Raw genomic sequence first — 18173 nt, 5'->3', positions numbered from 1 at the left:
AATTATTGGGTCAAAACAATTATTGTCTCTAAGGTTCTTGACACAAATGCTCAAAGCCTTCCTAAAAAGCTCAGATCTCTTCATACTCTTGTTACTTGGGAGATCCAGCTGGAGTTCCAGGCTTTTGGCTTCCGCCTGGCCCAGTCCCAGCTCTCACAGCCACTTGGGGAGTGAACCAGCAGATGGAAGCTCTCTCTCCCTTTCTCGGTAATTCTGCCTTTCAAACAACTAAATAAAGCTTTTTAAAAAATGTTTCAAAGACACTCTGTTAATTAGAGTTAAGACCCTTTCTTCTTTGACTTCCTATAAGGTAAACTATCTGCTTATTTGGTATTATATTTTTAATTTATCAATTTATGTGCCATTATAAAATAGTTGATGAGTCCAGCCTTAGCCATAGCTGAGAGAGCAAACTCCTGAAAAAGCAATTTGTACCAATGCTTCTAAATTGCTGTTGCTTCTGCAGAACCTGAAACTATGCAAGGCTTGGCCCTAACTATTAAACTTATTTGCATACTTCCTATAACTGCTAAATAAGGAATATATTGTAAATGGAAAAAATTTAATATTTCTAGTTTTATCCTTTTGTCTGATTCACTTAGGAATTACTTACGAATAAAGTTTCATATTACAGGCTTTCACCATGGTAGTAATTAATTTCACAATATCAGGTTTTGTTTTTTCGGGTTTGATTTTTTTTTGAAGATTTGTTTATTTTATTTGAAAGGCAGAATAACACACAGAGAGAAAAAGAGGCAGAGAATCTTACATCCACTGTTTTACTTCCCAAGTGGCTGCAGCAGCCAGAGCTGGGCCTTCCCAAAGCCAGGAGCCAGGAGCTTCTTCCATGTCTCTCGTGGGTACAGGGACACAAGCACTTGGGCCATCTTCCACTGCTTTCCCAGGCATATCAGAAGGGAGCTAATGCCAGATTTTGTTTGTTACTACAAATAACACGTGGATTAAAAGGCCTCTCCTCTCTTTTTTTATGAAAAAAATGTTGTTTGTTTGAAAAGCCAAGCTTTTATTTGAAAAACAGGGAAAGAGACAAAAGAAAGAGAAATCTTCTATTCACTGGTTCATTCCCCAGTTGGCCAGGAGCTTCTTCTGGGTCTCCGATGAGGGTACAGGGGCCCAAGGACTTGGGCCATCTTCTACTGTGTTCCCAAGCCTTAGCAGAGAGCTGGATCGGAAGTGGAGCAGCCGGGATACGAACCAGCACCCATATGGGATGGCAGCACCACAGGCAGGAAGCAGCTTTACTTGCTATGCCACGGTGTCGTCCCCACAGTGAGTAAGTTTTAAATCCCCTTTATTACCTATAATGACAAATGGAAAAACACCTTTCCATTTTAGGTACTTTGACCCTTGTAGCTGTTGGAAGATAGGATAAAATACAACAAGCTATATCTCATGCGACAAATAGTCATGGGAATGGGGGGAGGGACCCTAAGACATAGCAAGTGCTATTGAAAGTTAATTAGGACTGGGAAAGAGCATTTAAAATAAATTAATATAAAATGATTTCAAATTCTATAGTGTATAGAGGAAGAAAGCACATTTCACTGAGACTGGAAAATTAAAATGCTCAAAAAATTTATTGTAGCAAAAATATAGATTACATGAGGTAAATACTTGAGTGTGCTATCAGAAAAATAGAGAACCCAAAGTTTTAATCTGTTGAGTGATCTAGCACTTGAAGCTAAAAATTTGAGTATTTAATTTCCTCAATAAATCAGAAATAATACCTTAATTATAGCATTGAAAAGCTGTTTTAAAAAAACACAGCTGATATGAAAGCACTGTGCTGTTTCTATAAGGTGCTCGGGAAATTAATAACTCCTGTGATACCTATGGATTAATTTTTATTATTATAAACAATGCCTTATCATAGTCAAAGCACATGTATCTAAACATTCTAGCAAATGTGAAACTGTATGCTCACAGGTTTTCCTCAAAGACCTCCTAATCCAATAGCTCATTAGACAAAATTCCACCTTCTTTTTTTTTTTTGGATTTTTTTCTTTCTTTTTTGTTTGTTTGTTTTTAACTTTTATTTAATGAATATAAATTTCCAAAGTACAGATTATGGATTACAATGGCTTCCCCGCCCCCCATAACTTCCCTCCCACCCACAACCCTCCCCTCTCCCACTCTCTCTCCCCTTTCTCCCCTTCCATTCACATCAAGATTCATTTTCAATTCTCTTTATATACAGAAGATCAGTTTAGTATATATTAAGTAAAGATTTCAACAGTTTGCACCCACATAGAAACACAAAGTGAAAAATACTGTTTGAGTATTAGTTATACCATTAAATCACAATGTACAGCACATTAAGGACAGAGATCCTACATGAGGAGTAAGTGCACTGTGACTCCTGTTGTTGACTTAACAAATTGACACTCTTGTTTATGGCATCAGTAATCACCCTAGGCTCTTGTCAGGAGTTGCCAAAGCTATGGAAGCCTTTTGAGTTCACCGACTCTGATCATATTTAGACAAGGTCGTAGTCAAAGTGGAAGTTCTCTCCTCCCTTCAGAGAAAGGTACCTCCTTCTTTGATGACCTGTTCTTTCCACTGGGATCTCACGTGTGGAGATCTTTCATTTAGGTCATTTTTTTTTTTTTTTTTTTTTTTTTTTTGCCAGAGTGTCTTGGCTTTCCATGCCTGAAATACTCTCATGGGCTTTTCAGCCGGATCCGCATGCCTTAAGGGCTGATTCTGAGGCCAGAGTGCTGTTTAGGACATCCGCCATTCTATGAGTCTGCTGTGTATCTCGCTTCCCATGTTGGATCATTCCCTCCCTTTTTTATTCTATCAGTTAGTATTTGTAGACACTAGTCTTATTTATGTGATCCCTTTGACTCTTAGTCCTATCATTATGATCAATTGTGAACAGAAATTGATCACTTGGACTAGTGAGATGGCATTGGTACATGCCACCTTGATGGGATTGAAAATTCCACCTTCTTAACAAAAAGATCAAAATGGTAATAGCGTTCACCTCAAAGACCAGGCACCTCAAAGACCAGCTTCTTCCTGGTCTCCCATGTGGGTACAGGGGCCCAAGCACTTGGGCCATCTTCCACTGCCTTCCTGGGCCACAGCAGAGAGCTGGACTGGAAAAGGAGCAACCGGGACAGAATCCGGTGCCCATATGGGATGCCAGCACTGCAGGCAGAGGATTAACCAAGTGAGCCACAGCACCAGCCCAAGTTCTCTCTTTTCCATATAGCACACTCAAGTATTTACCTCATGTAATAGAAGTATAACAGGTAACACAAACTTTCTGTCCAAAACAGGAATACATTTAAATATAGGCTGTACATAAACTATGTAAATATTCATGCTCCTTTTTCAGGGATCTGAAAATTCTTCAGATGCAATGAGATATGAGGGTGTTTCCTCTGCAAAGTATAAGCAATTTCCAGAAGGTTATATGATACCCATAAGTCTCTGGAACATTTTCTCTGTGAGCATGGGATGGAATTCAGTTTTAGTACCTTATGAGGTATCAGAGAAGTTATTTTTCAGAGAGGGGTATTAAATCTAATATAAGCTGCTTTCTTATATTTCAGAGAAAATAAAACAGAGGTTGTATGGCCATAAAATTAATTGTGGTTCCAATGAAGTTTTCATTCTTTAAGCAGCATATGTATTAAGCATATTTGAAAACCTCTTTTCTGCCGGCACCGCGGCTCACTAGGCTAATCCTCTGCCTGCGGCGCCGGCACCCCGGGTTCTAGTCCCGGTTGGGGCGCCGGATTCTGTCCCGGTTGCCCCTCTTCCAGGCCAGCTCTCTGCTGTGGCCACGGAGTGCAGTGGAGGATGGCCCAAGTGCTTGGGCCCTGCACCCCATGGGAGACCAGGATAAGTACCTGGCTCCTGCCATCGGATCAGCCTGGTGCGCCGGCCGCAGCGCGCCGGCTGTGGCAGCCATTGAAGGGTGAACCAACGGCAAAAGGATGACCTTTCTCTCTGTCTCTCTCTCTCACTGTCCACTCTGGCTGTCAAATAAATAAATAAATAAAAATAAATAAAAAATAATAAACCTCTTTTCTGATAACCAGTTATGAACCCTTGAAAAGACCCTATGGAAAGCTCAACAGATTTATTATTTCCCATGAGGGTAATTTTTGTTCCAAAAAGAACAGGAACAGAAAAGAATGAGAGAGGCACAAACTTTATTTTCCCCACAATTTAATATTGTAAAAAGACAGGAAATATAAAAATTATCAAAAAACATACTTATAGGTTCATTTGGAGGCTAAATAGTAAGACTGAAACTCTTCTTATAATTGATTTAAGGTAGAAAGTAAAAATAATATCAAAAACATGGCAGCTACAACTGTCCAATATAAAGCCCACCTGCAAAAGGGCAGGATAAAGTGAGCTAACTGAGCAAAAGTCCACATCATGGCATCAGTAATACAGGTTTAATGGTTCTGGTCCAAAAGGAGAATTATTTTGCATGCTTAGATTCCACTTCTTCAAGAATCCACTCGATGCCATTCAAAAAGCCAGTGAGACTTTCAGCCTCTGTATCCTGGACCTGTGGGTAGATGAGAGAGAATGCTGTCAGTAAGAAACTGAGTCCAGTATCTCATGGTCAGGAGGGGCACTTCTCTAGACACTGAAACAAGACAGGAGCTCAGCCATTGCAGGCATTTGGGGAGTGAACCAGCAGGATGTGTGCCCTTGGTATTATTCTCAATCTGTCTCTCTCTCAAAAACAAAACAAAACAGTGACTTTAGAATGCCATTTTGTTAGAGAGTATGATGAACAGGAAAGAAGAAAATCAAACAGAAAATAGAATGGAAAATAAAGTAAGATTTTTACCTCTAGGGAAGATAGGGCCTTACCATCCATGGGTGGTTTAGAAGATTCAGATGCAACTCATGGGCCAAATAAAAACAGGGCATTCTTTTGATACTTGCTTGAGAAATACAAGATAAAACCAGCATGGGTCTGCCTGAAGACCCAAAGGCTGGATCTGTCATTGCCATAATACGAGAATATTCATCTTGCCATTCATGTCCTAAGGAATGTAAATTTACACTGTTAACTTGCATCACTTGTAATAGTTTGAAAAATAATAAAATTTTAAAACAAGGGAACAAATTTTTACCAGGATCTGAACAGAACAAGCCGCTTCTACTGCTGGATTCATTTACATGCCTATATTCTTTAAAAAGTAAAAACGCTTTGGCATAGAAGATCTCCTCTCACAGATACTGTCACTAGCCCTTCTTTCAGAAAGCACTTACTTTCATAATTTAGGCAAACTATTAAGCCAAGCTTTTTTACCCAAACTGAAAATTTCTGCCCTTCATTGAGTGTTTAGATTCTTTACATTTTGTGGTAGGTAGCATCCTTTACTCTTTGAATGTTGGAGGAACCCGCAAATATGATGGAATATCAGCCCAGGATTAAACTTTAAGACACAACTGACATTAGGAAATGGAGATTATCCCCAGTGAGGAAGGTTCTGAGTAGGGGGAGTCATGGCGAGGAATTGCCAATGGCCTCTAGAAGCTGAGAGTAGCCCCTTGCTGATAGCCAGCTAGGAAACAGGGACTTCTGGGCAATAAGAAATTGAGTGTTGCCACTACCTTGCATGACTTAGAAGCAACTGTTCACCAGAGCCTTCAGAAAGGGATGCAACCCATATGATCTTAGCCATGAGACAACAATGAAGAGAAGCCAGCCCTACCATGCCCAGACTTCTGGCAGACAGAACTGTGAGCTAATAAGTAAGTGTTGCTTTAAGCCATGACATCTGAGGTAATCTGTTATATACCAATCAAAAATGAACAAACATTTAATGTAGTTGTCACCAGGGTGCACGTAAATCTACCGTGCGTCTCAGATGTTGACGAGTTAATCTGTTCTTTGTTCCTTTACATGGTTCCCCTCTTTGCCTGCTTTCCTTTGGATTGAGTCTTTTAACGATTTCATTTTATCTCCACCTCTGGTTTATTTAGTTACATTTAAGGATTTACAAAACTCTGGAGAATGGTCCAGGTCCTTGGGCCCTGAGCCCGCATGGGAGACCAGGAGGAGGCACCTGGCTCCTGGCTTCGGATCGGCGCAGTGCGCCAGCCGCAATGCGCCAGCCATAGCAGCCACTTGGGGGGTGAACCAACGGAAAAGGAAGACTTTTCTATTTCTCTCTCTCACTGTCTAACTCTGCCTGTCAAAAATAAATAAATTAATTAATTAAATAAATAAAACTCTTTTTTAACTTGCAACAGCCTAGTATTAAATAATATACCACTTCACATACAGAAGAAACAGTATGTTTCAATCTCCCCTATTGTAGGATGTGTTCTGTTATCATATATTTAGCTTTAAAACATTATACACCTATAATTCATTGTTATCTTTAACAAGATTATAAAAAATTAAAATTAGAAAAAATCTTTTATGTCAGCTATATTTTTCAATCCCAAGGAAAAATCATTTCATTTTATAGATGCAAATTTCTTTTCAGTGCCATATTCTTCTGCCTGGAGAGCTTCCTTTAAGATTTCTTGCAGTTCAGATTCACTATAAATCAATTTTTCTCAGTGCTGTGGGTTGAACACATCAGCCACATGTGTCCCAATTCATATTTTGGAGATGTAATCCCCAATACAACAATGTTAGGGGTCTTTTGGGAAAGCCTTGTGAATAAAAAGGGCATGCAGAAGAGAGTTCTCTCTCTCTCTCTAGTTCTTCTATACATCCATTCCTACAGCCCTTTCACCTGCGTCGTGTGAGGCTGAGTAAGAAGGGCCCCTCACCAGATACCACATACCAGCACCTTGAATTCAGACTTCCAGGCCTCCAGAACCATGAGAAATAAATTTCTGTTCTTTACAACTTATTCAGCCTGCAGTATTCTGCAAGCTTTGTTTCTCTGAAATCCTTGAGTTTGCTGTGGTTTTTGAAAAATGTCTTTGCTGGTTTTAAGATCTTTCCCTCTTGCAGTACTGAGCTGCAATGACTTCCTTTCATTGCCTTCTAGCAGCTCTGTGAGCAAGTTTGCTGTCATTGTTATGCCTGAACCCCTGTATTTGTATGCATGTTTCCTTTTTCTCTGACTTCCTTCAAAAATATTTTCTTTAAAAAAATTAAAAAAAAAAACACCTTCTCTTTATCTTTAGTTTTCATCAATTTGATGATGATGTGCCAACTTATTTTAATGCTCCTTTCTGAGTGTGCCAACATCCAAACCATCTCTGGGTTTGGTTCAACTAACTGCCTTATCTCTTGACAATGTGCTAATTCATTTTGACTTTGTTAGTGTCTTATAATTTTTAAATTTAATGCCAGATGTCCTATGTAGAACTGCAATAGACACTTAGGTAAAGAAGACTTACTCTCAGAAACCAGCATGCTGCTGCTTTTTTTTTTTTTTTCGAGGCAGAGTGGACAGTGAGAGAGAGAGACAGAGAGAAAGGTCTTCCTTTGCCGTTGGTTCACCCTCCAATGGCTGCTGTGGCCAGCACACCGCACTGATCTGAAGCCAGGAGCCAGGTGCTTCTCCTGGTCTCCCATGCGGGTGCAGGGCCCAAGAACTTGGGCCATCCTCCACTGCACTCCCAGACCACAGCAAGGAGCTGGACTGGAAGAGGAGCAACCGGGACAGAATCCGGCGCCCCGACTGGGACTAGAACCCAGGGTGCCGGCGCCTCAGGCGGAGGATTAGCCTATTGAGCCACGGCGCTGGCCCAATGCTGCTGCTTCTGTTAGCCCATTAATGCAGTGAGTTAAGTCAGACCCACCGATAGACTGGTAGTCAATGCAGATCTGTCTTTTATCACCATAGCTAACTTCAATACATAGACTTTAAATTCTTTGAGCAGTGGGCAGCTGCTAAGTTGTTCTGAGTGGCAAGCTAGAGTACCAGAGTTTCTACTCTCCTCTCAGTTTTTAGCAGATCTTCAGTTCTCCATAGCTTTTCCCTCATCCCTATAGTCCACTACTGCTTGTCAGTTAGTAGGAATATGGAAATTTCTCAATTTTCTTGTCACTGCTTCTGTCCTAGGTAAGCCCTATGTAAGCCTCAGAGGTAGGGGGCCTTTCCCGATGTTTCAGCATGACTGCTGAATTCTGCCCTGTATTGGCAGAAAAGTCTCCAATGCAAATTTTATGCCCCACCCCAAGCCAGCAAATATCTATTATGTCAGCACAGGATCATTGCTACAGGTGGAATCGCTACCCTTCTTTCCCTAGGAATAGACAGCTTTGGCTTCTAATCCTCTCTCCAGCAGCAGTCAACTTTTGCCTGCAACCTGGAGGCCAGAGGATTTCCTATCTGCATCACCAGTGGCAGACAGCTTTGGTGTCATACGAGAAAAGTACATAGAAAGCAAAAGGATTTACCAACCCACGCGGTAGCAGCCAATCAACCACATGCATGCCTGCACCACCATGCAGGATACTCAGTGGCCCCTGCTCTATCACTGACCTCTCACATGAGCACTCAGTAGAGGCCAGAATCAGAGGGAGGTGAGGCTGAGGAGTGTAGATTCTCCTTGCATCTTATAATTTTTTTAAAAAAGAATTTGTTTGTCTATTTCTTTCATGGGGTATGTGGAGAGCAGACTAGAAAACAAAATAAAAGTAGGGACTGCCTGTGTTCCAATTCCCAATTATATCCCTAGAACTGCATACTGTACCCTACCTTACTGAGAACTTAACTATTGGTTGAATAAATGAATTCATTTTATAGTGCTTCTAACTTTTTTCTTTTATAGATAGCTCTGTAATAGCAAAGTAATTTATGTCTTTCTAATAAATAGCTTTTCCAGATCTCCAAAGTATAATTGCTCTCGTGCCTAACAGATCATAGAAGAAATAAATTCAATAGAAATTCAAGCCAGTGCATTAAAGAACTGTATTATTCTATATATACAGACATGTATATATGTGCAAATAAAATACATAATAAATATATAAATGTTATATATTTATAGTCTACCTTATTCACAAAGGATTTGGAAAAAATTCTAAAACTGGCGTGTGGCCCAGTGATATTGTGATTTCATACCTAGATAGTGTTGTCAGTGGCAGTTACTCAGAATACATGGAGAGCATTCTCAACTAAACTACTTAATAAAATATTTTTATTTAATTAACAGCTCACCACCACATTTCTCTACTATGTGGGTGAAAACAAAGTAAAATTTTTCATAATTACCTGTATAAATTTTAAATAAGGCAAGAATCAGACAAAACAATAGTAACAAAAACTTTGAAGCCTACAACAAAAGATTAGATTTACACTGCAGTATCCCATTTTGGTACGCAACAGAATTCACTGGGTGCTTACAAAAAAGAAATGCCCAGGACACAACCCAGATCCATGAATCAGAATCTCCCAGGGTCGAAACCAGGCAGCTACATGTTTAACAAGCTCCTTTCATGATCCTAATGCACACCAAGGTATGAGAAGCCATTATGAACAGAAACAGAGAATCACATTGAGAAAATCTGCCACCACATTGAAGAAGCCACGGTAAAGACTAAAAATGTATTTTTTGTTTGTTTCACAAAAAATGACACAGTGGTGTTTTTAAAATAAAATATTAGACTGCTTACTTTTATGAGCTTCAGCATTTGCAACGTAGATGAACCCATCCACAACTTCACACACCTTCTGAATTTGTGGAATCACACTGTACCGGCTTCCTTGCTGATCATCTCCTTCACTCTGTACACTGAACATCTTGTTAACTGCACTTGTATGCTCTTCTCTGGCTCTGTCTCTCTCTTTTCTACAAGGAAAATGTAAGCATAGAGCATGAAACCATTCTAAACAGGGTCCATCCCCCTAAAGACATTTCAGGAAGGCCACCCAGTAGGTAGCCTTACCTGGTAGTTGAATATAATATCAGGATGTTGAATTTATGTTGGTTGCTCAACTGAAAACTGACTCCTGATCCAATACCTAGTGGATAAAATTGCAGTTATCAAAACAAGACATTAGTAAATACAGAATAATATCAGACTTAAAAAAACTAGTGAGAATGAAAAGAGCAAAGAAAAAATTCTATGGCAAGCTTTACATACAGGGGCCCTTCAAAAAGTTCATGCAAAATTTGTATTATCCTTTAATTCAATTTTTGTTTAAACTTTTGGAAGTACCCTTGTAGCTTTGGAATAAAATGTAATGTTTAATGTTTATGTTGAAAAAAGATGCTGTATGCAATTTTCTTTTCTTTTCTTTTCTTTTTTTTTTTTTTTTTTGACAGGCAGAGTTAGAGAGTGAGAGAGACACAGAGAGAAAGGACTTCCTTCCATTGGTTCACCCCCCCAAATGGCTGCTACGGCCGGCGCACTATGCCAATCCGAAGCCAGGATCCAGGTGCTTCCCCCTGGTCTCCCATGCAAGTGCAGGGCCCAAGCACTTGGGCCATCCTCCACTGCCTTCCCGGGCCACAGCCGAGAGCTGGACTGGAAGTGGAGCAACCGGGACAGAACCGGTGCCCCAACCGGGAACAGAACCCGGGGTGCCAGTGCCGCAGGTGGAGGATTAGTCTAGTGAGCCACAGCGCCGACCCAGGCAATTTTCAATCATAAAGCAATAAAAATATGAATAGGCTTAAAACAGTACTTTATATCATTAAAACTATTATTAGCAAGTTCACCATCTTATCAGTAGCAGCTGTATTGCAACAGCTACTACCATTTATCTTCAAGACTAAGACTCATTTTCATATTTTATGTTTCTCATTAGGCTTACAATCCACATATACAGTCAATGAAAAAAAACCACCATGTTTCTTTTTCCTGAAAAGCTGTTTTTAAGTTGATAGAGAGTGACCAGTACATCAGAACACTGAGGAAATGCTGCGGATATTGAAATTTGGAAGTAGATAGACTTGGATTAGAATCTTTAAGCCATGTATTTGTAAACTTCAGTTTTGACACCAAGAATAGAAATAATATATATTTTTTAGCGTTTTTGTGAGGATAAAATAAAATCACATGTGTAAATCTCCTAGTAACCTGGCAAACAACAGGTGTTAAATATTAGCTTCTTACTATGTTATATCTTAGTCATTCAACACTGGTATTTGTCCTTTCTTAATCTCCTCCCTCCTTTGGTTGTTAACACTCAATGGCTTCTTCACCACTTGCCTCTTGGAAAGATCGTTCTCCACTTCCACAGCTCTACTTCTTGTTACATAAGAGTCTGTTTAAATCTACCTCTCTCCATCCCCATCCCCACTCTTCAGTCCAAATTACCATCATATCTTGCTTTGACTTCCACAATCACTTCTAAGAAGTCTCTTATATCATCCTGCCCCCTACGACTCTTTCTTCTGACAGTAGCTGGAGATTTTGCTAAATCACACTTCTCTAGTTATATCTCTTCCCTCCAAAGTCATTGCTCTTCAGATAAAAAACACAAAATTTTAATATAATCTGGCCCTGATTTACCTTGTTAGAGACAACTCTAGCCTTCGTACCCTTAATGCCTGTATTATAACAAGTCTACTTGCATAAATAAGCTATACCATTCCATCTCATGCCTCCATTCTACGCAACACATGAACAGAACATTTGGGTGCTGGGACTGCAACCATCCCAGGCCACATCAACTCTAGTCCTGTAAATTACTCAGACTGGTGCATATACCTCAAGATTTGTTTTTTGTTTTTTTTAAATCTACTGTTTCTGATCTTTGTTTCCATCAGTATAATTCTTAGTGATTATCCTCTCAACATATATAACTGCTGAATAAGTACCCCATAGTATTCTATACTTCAGAGATGTAACCCATATCTTCTTTGACTTTGCAAAGTTTGAGGGATATTTAGACTGGCATTTTTATATAATCACTCAGTTGCTATGTAAAGCATGGAATTACCATTGCATAATCAGTAAATTCTCCAAGTTCCCAACCTCTTAAGATGCTCCTTCGACCTAGCAGCCTTACCTGAGCCTGGCCTGCCCCAGGTACTCTTCTCTTGAAGTGGACTCTCAAGTTGCTTATTTTCTCATACCTTCGGGTAAAGAGGTGGGGTTGATGTTTTCTTTACTCTCAATGCCATGTCTAAACCCTTACTCACCAACCCTATTTGAACGTCATCCATTTGAGAAACACACCATTTCTCCTTCTTTAACCTTGTAAGTCAGTCTCCTTTTAATAATGGCTCCCCCAAAACATTCACTAAAGATTTTATCACAACCATTCTTTTCATCCTCAAAAACTTCCAAGTCCATTTGGGCTCCATATGATTCCCAGATCTCAATGTCTAGCCTGGATTTGCTCTTGAGATCTGGATGCATAAAGCAGCAGTCATTGATTCATTCACCAAATACACATGGAGTGCCTACTATGTGCCTTGAACCACTGATACAGCTAAAAATAAATTGCTAAGATTCCTGTTCCATTAAAGTAGAGTACTCAGAGTAGGCATGTCTACTTGGATCTTCTACACAGTTATCAGTCAACAATACTAGAAAGAAAAGCTATTGTTCTCCTTTTACAGATCCTACCCTGCCCCCAACTTTCTCTGACCCCTTCAGTGATTCCTTATTTGCTCGAACAGCTCTATCATCCAAGTGGAAACTCAAGTCAGAAACCTGGAGCCAGACTTTTTACTGCTAATACACGATGCACTATCAATTTTAGAGCCTTTACTTTCATCTTCTATTATCACTTAATTCAGACCCTCTCTATATTTTTAATCACAATAGTATAGTGGCTTCTTAATGTGTCTCTATTCCTTTAGCCCTTTCTAATTAATTCTTCACTCAGGAGCCAAAGTAATCTTTCTAAAACATAATCCTAATCATCCCAGTTCTCTACTCAAAATCCTTTAGTGACTCCAAAATGCTTCAGTGCTTCAACACAAGGCATAACTGCCACCTAGCTCCACTCTTCCTAGACATACAGGGCTTCTTCAAGTGTGTGCTACACATACAGAGCTTTGTGCTCTTAGATACGTCGTTCTCACTGCCTAGAATACATTTGGCCTGATCTTTTTATGATAGCTACTCATGTAAGGAATCATCTCCAATGGAGAGCCCTCCTTGACCCTTCTCTCTATTCAGGAGCTAACTGCATCATATTCTAATCATTTAGAGATCTTTGTCTATGTACTCACTTAGAGACCAACTATCTTCAGGGCAGTTTTTTCGGTTTTGTTTGGTTAGTTTTTGGGTTTGTTTCTTAGAGAGATGGTGGGGGGGTAGAGAAAGAGAGGGTGCATTCCTATTCACTAGTTCACTCCCCAAATGATCATAACAGCTGGGGGTGAGCCAGGCCCACAACCAGGGGGTTGAAATTCAATCTAGGTCTCCCACATGGGTGGCAGGAATCCAATTACATGAGCCATCACAGCTGCCTCCCAGTGTCTGTACAGGTGCAAATCCAGAGTCAGCAGCTGGAGTTGGAAATCACATCAAGACACGCCAATAGGGGACATGGATATCTTAACCCTAGGTTAAATGCCCACTCCCAGATTTTTGATGTTGTATTTTCTAATTTCTGAATAAGTAAATCATAATCAATTACACTGTTTATTACATATTATATATCCTGCTTTGCCAAATAATTACACTGTTAAGTATTTTGCATATAAAGAGGGAAAGATAATGATTTAACTCTACTTTGAAATTCCAGTAGTTATCACAATACTTTGCACATAGATGCTAAGTATTTTTTGCTGATAATCTTTGCAGATATGGTAGAGCAGTATCACTATATGAACACAGCATGCTGATAACATATGCTTTACTTTACATAATGTTAAATTCTAGAAGACACAAATTTGAGGAATAAAGAGGAAACATATTTCTTATAATAAGTAAATTAATTCTTTCAATTCAGTGGAACCTGGGGGCTCCCATCTACCAAGTTATTACATTTCATTACAATGAAAAATTTCAAAATTAATTTCTTTCTCTTTAACACCAGTGTCAAACTCTAAGTGTTTGAAATATGATGTACGGTACATTAACATGAAAATTACCATCAATCTGCCTCTGTGGCAAACCAGCTGTCGGGCAAAGTTCCTCAGAAGACATCAAGCTCAACACCAAAGATGTATTCAGTTCTTCCAAACCTGGTCCAAACATAGCAAACCGTGGCTCGTTCTGAATGATCAATGAGTGCAAAAAAGAGGTGACAGCTCCATACACAGGGCGGCTGGATTTCAAGGCTCTTCTTGTATATGGACAGCACATTTTATAGCTGTGTAAAATTTTAGCAGAAAACAAATACACAAAACTTAGCCAGAGGGTCATCCAACAGGTTTCATTTATTGAGTGCCTGTTAGAGACAAGGGACACAATGACTAACACAGTCCCAAGTCTCCAGGACAGTGGGGGGCAGACATCATTCTAGTACTTGCATGCATGCAGGTTATGGTGACAAGGAAACGCACAAGGTACTAAGAGGGTGACAGTAGCCCAGAAACTGAGGAAGTCTTCCCTTTGGAGTGGCTGTTTGCTCTCTGATCTTCCATTGAGAGTCTCTGCTGCAAGACGTGATCTAACACTTGTTTGGTCAAAATGCACCAGAGCAGTGGTTCTCAACCTGAGGAGGTCCACACCCTAGCCCACCCCAGAGACGCCTGACAGTGTCTGAACAACATTTTCAGTGTCACAACTTGGGAAGAAAGTGGTGCTATGAGCATCTAGTGGGTGAAGGCCAGGGGTGCTGCTGACCATCCTGCAATGCACACGACACCCCTCTCACATCATCTGGTCCAAATGATCAGTAGTGCCAAAACTGACAAGTCCTCCACTAAAGACAGGCCATACCGAAAGTTTCTATAAAGGTTACTATCACCAACAGATTACTGATGGCACCAATATAGCCAAATGTCCTGTGTCCTGTGTCCCCCTATTAACAACCTCAAGAAAACCTAGCAAACATTCAGTCCGTTTCAATGGCTATCAATCTCTCAATTAGCAATTCTACAATTTCTCAAAAATTAAAAGTTACCCAAATCTCAATAAAACCTAAAACCCTTAAAATAAATCATGCTAGCTAAGACAATCACTAACGACGAAATCATCTTTCTTAGGAACATTGTAATTCATGAAGGAAAATAAAATCAGCTTTAAAGCAGAGTCAGCCCGGCCAAAGCTGACCACTTTAACTCATCATAGAAGGCACTCAGAATCTGAACTTTGGTTCTTTATCTGCATTGTTCAAGCAGTAACAATCACCCAGGGTGGCAAAGATTAGTGATAACCGGTATGATCATGAACGGTGTTTACTATGGTCATTACTATCCCCTAAAGAAAATGATTGCACAGCATCAGATACACGAAGCCATGGCCACCCAGTGGGGCACTGCAGAGGTGCTGCCCAGCAAGTGGGACACAGTGGCACATGCTGACATTAAATATAGCAGATAATGTACATTTAGATCAAATAGCCTCACAAGGCCTGACAGAATGGCCTGTGGCTTGAATAAGGAAAAACTCAGAATAACTTAAATTTTCGTGGAAACCAATCCTGTATATAGCTACAGAATCTAACACAGCAAAACAATTCTTACCTAAAGCATAAATATTATCTTAATTCCTTACAGTGGCTTATTTGGGGTTCTTAATAAAGCAGGTTACATGCAGATCCAGCAACATACGTATCTTTGAGGCAGCCATGTATCTTTGAGGGGTTTCAATCTGAATTAGAAGCTATTGTAACCTTCAGCAAATCACATACCCTTTCTGGCATGTGATTTTTAATTTTACAACTTAATTTTAATTGATTCTTAATTTTCCAACTGCAACACAAAACCAAAACCTTGCAGCCTGCGAATTCAATGAGTAAATGCACAGAACGCACGTGCCGAGGAATGCACAGCACGGCAGTATTAGATGATGTGCATTTTCTCACATACGTGACACTAGAAAGCCTCACTGCTTGGGGGTTGAAACAACATCTTATTTCTCAGAGCCCTCAGAATGGTTTTCTTCTCAGCCAATGAACTGCTCTCGGATCTCTGGCCACTCCTTTTCTGGATATGGAAAAGTATCCACTACCAAACAAAATGCCAAGCATTCTAAGATAACGGGAATTTTTGGAAGTGTTTTATGTCTTGCCATCTCTACTAGCCATAATTATTCAAAAACTGTTTAGGCGCCTGAGGGAAATAGAAAATGTTAAAACTGAAAGGGTCCTATGAAGGAAGTCATTTGACTCAATCCCTAATTTTGACAAAAGGACACTGATCCAAAACCATGTCACAAATTATCAGCAAAGCCAAAACAAACTTGGACTGTCAATCAGTAACACAGTAAAATTTAGTATGTCTAATTCATAAAAGTAGATACTTACACGGCCATGTAGTCAAAACATGCACTATCAGCGACCTCAGAGATGGGCTTTTTTACGATTTCTAGATCTGGAAGCGACTTCCAGTCAACAGAAGACCACCTAGGAAGATCTCGCAAGAGAAAAAATCTCCACAGAATTGGATCTCGTACAGTTTCATTCCAGTAATGATTTGTGCTTCCCAGCTGACACAGATCATGAGGAGAGAGAAAGGACAATATGTAAAGCTGTACGTCGATCTGAAACAGAAGCAAGCAGCCGAGAGGGGAGAATGAATGATTTACCTCAGAAAATTGTTTCATAAGCTATACAGTGAACAAAGAATGATACTAAATACCTGCAGGGTAGTATCTTGCATGGTTCAATCTGCCATTCTGTAGCTGTTCTACCATCAGGAGAGTCTTAACTGAACCATTCCCCACACACTGAAACACTTCTACAAATCCAATCAGGTCCTCTCCTCATGGATATTTTTATACATCATTTATTTAATTAAGGAAATCATTTATTCAAAATCAAGCCTTCATCTACTCCTTATGGTTTTTAATTTAAGGCACTTGTAATGCACTGATTTTCCATTGTGTGGCGGTTCTGTTAACTTCAAACACACGGCTCCCGCTGCGATGTCAGGAGAGCATTTGCTTTGGTTTCTACACGGTGGGCCTGGGCTGAGGGATGCTCAGAGCACCCAAGCTTCCCCGAGCTAACCGAGACGTCAGGCGGGGCTTCTATTTCCTGCAGGCGTCCTGGTCCCACGTGCCTGTTTTACGGGTAGAAAACCAGGTGATCTGGCTGGCCAACCTGCCCAGCTCGGGAGCACCAGGGGTCACGGCCACCGCCTGTCGGGTCAACTCTTGTTGGTGACAACCTCTGTGGGGAACGGCAGCCTGGGCAGGGACAGACCCAGGCCCCCAGCGACCTCCAGGGGGCGGCTCTTCCTGTCCCGGCCCGGCCCGGCCCGACCGTCCTCCGCGGCCCGCGCTCACCGGCAGCCTACTCAGGGAGCTGGCCTCCTCCTCCGCCTCCTCGCGATCGGCCGTCCTCGCCGCCCTCTCCTTACCCACCGACTGCCAGAAGTTCCTCCAGCCGCTGAGGATGGCGGCCTCCAGGCGGCCCCAGTCGCTGGCGGCCGGCGGCGGGGAGCTGGCTCCGCTGCGTGGCTCGCTTCCTGCCATGGTCACCGGCCCGGCGTGTGACGCGCCGCAGGGCAGAGCCCGCGCGGCCGCCTGCGCCCTCGCCTCTCCCGCCCCGGCAGGGTTAGGCCTGCGGAGCTGGCGGGGCCCGGAAACGGCCCCGCGGGGCCGGGCGCCTGGAGGCTCCGCCAACAGTCACTTCTCTGCTGCCCCACTCACTTCTGGCCCCAGGCTGAGCCATGCCGGCCTCACCCACCGCTCTAAAACCTCCTGCCCTCGCCAAAACGGTCTCTGTCCGAGCGGGGGCGACGCTTGCTTCGGCAGTAAATGATCCAGGCCGCTATCCTGGGCTTAATAATCAGTTCTTCCCTCGCAGCACTGCCGTACTAGGCGTTTTGGCTTTCTTTAATCGTGTTTTTTCAACCAACAATTTACTGTTCGTTTTCTTAGGGATTAGCAAAAGCTGGGATTAGCGATGCAGTGGGGATCCCTATCATAAATGACTTTATGTTAAATGAGTCTAGTCCAACTATAGAAAAAATATATTTTTTAAAAAAAAGCTGAACATATCTTATAAAAGGACAGCAAAAAAATGGCTAAAATAATAAAACATGAATATTAGGTAATTACCCGTTGGGAATGACTTTAAACCAGATTTTGTGGATATCTATCCATTCTTATGGATGGAATTTTAAAACCAGAGGATTGACTGAAATGTGCAGTTATCACAGGGTATAACAGATGC

General features: G+C 41.1%; 1 protein-coding gene across 2 annotated transcripts; it reads right to left on the bottom strand.

Annotated features, from left to right (window-relative positions):
- Positions 1-4170: 4170 nt before the first annotated feature.
- Positions 4171-17729, bottom strand: FBXO4 (F-box protein 4). 2 transcript variants are annotated; one of them, XM_002714004.6, is made up of 7 exons: positions 17282-17729; positions 16299-16534; positions 13978-14198; positions 9866-9941; positions 9593-9768; positions 4867-5042; positions 4171-4555 (listed from the first exon to the last, which is right to left on the bottom strand). In XM_002714004.6, the coding sequence occupies exons 1-7, from the start codon at positions 17468-17470 to the stop codon at positions 4466-4468; spliced, it is 1164 nt and encodes a 387-aa protein (XP_002714050.1). In that variant the 5' UTR covers positions 17471-17729; the 3' UTR covers positions 4171-4465. The 2 variants fall into 2 exon arrangements, 1 of the variants encoding a protein (XP_002714050.1); XR_016220161.1 differs by lacking the exon at positions 9866-9941 and having other exon boundaries at positions 17282-17610.
- Between the last annotated feature and the right edge of the window lie 444 nt (positions 17730-18173).

The sequence above is a fragment of the Oryctolagus cuniculus genome, chromosome 14 (genome assembly GCF_051225735.1).
Source record: "Oryctolagus cuniculus isolate XC-2025 breed Fujian yellow rabbit chromosome 14, ASM5122573v1, whole genome shotgun sequence".
In the NCBI taxonomy this organism is placed as follows: Eukaryota; Metazoa; Chordata; class Mammalia; order Lagomorpha; family Leporidae; genus Oryctolagus; species Oryctolagus cuniculus.
This window is presented reverse-complemented; position numbering and strand designations above follow the sequence as displayed.

What these genes read in the sequence shown, in the direction of transcription:
- FBXO4 (XM_002714004.6), bottom strand. Translation starts at nt 17,470, where the DNA reads ATGGCAGGAAGCGAGCCACGCAGCGGAGCCAGCTCCCCGCCGCCGGCC. An exon ending in GCCACAGAGGCAGATTGATG is followed by an intron (nt 9,942 to 13,977) that starts GTAATTTTCATG and finishes TTTATCCACTAG; the next exon opens with GTATTGGATCAGGAGTCAGT. An exon ending in AAATGCTGAAGCTCATAAAA is followed by an intron (nt 5,043 to 9,592) that starts GTAAGCAGTCTA and finishes TACATTCCTTAG; the next exon opens with GACATGAATGGCAAGATGAA.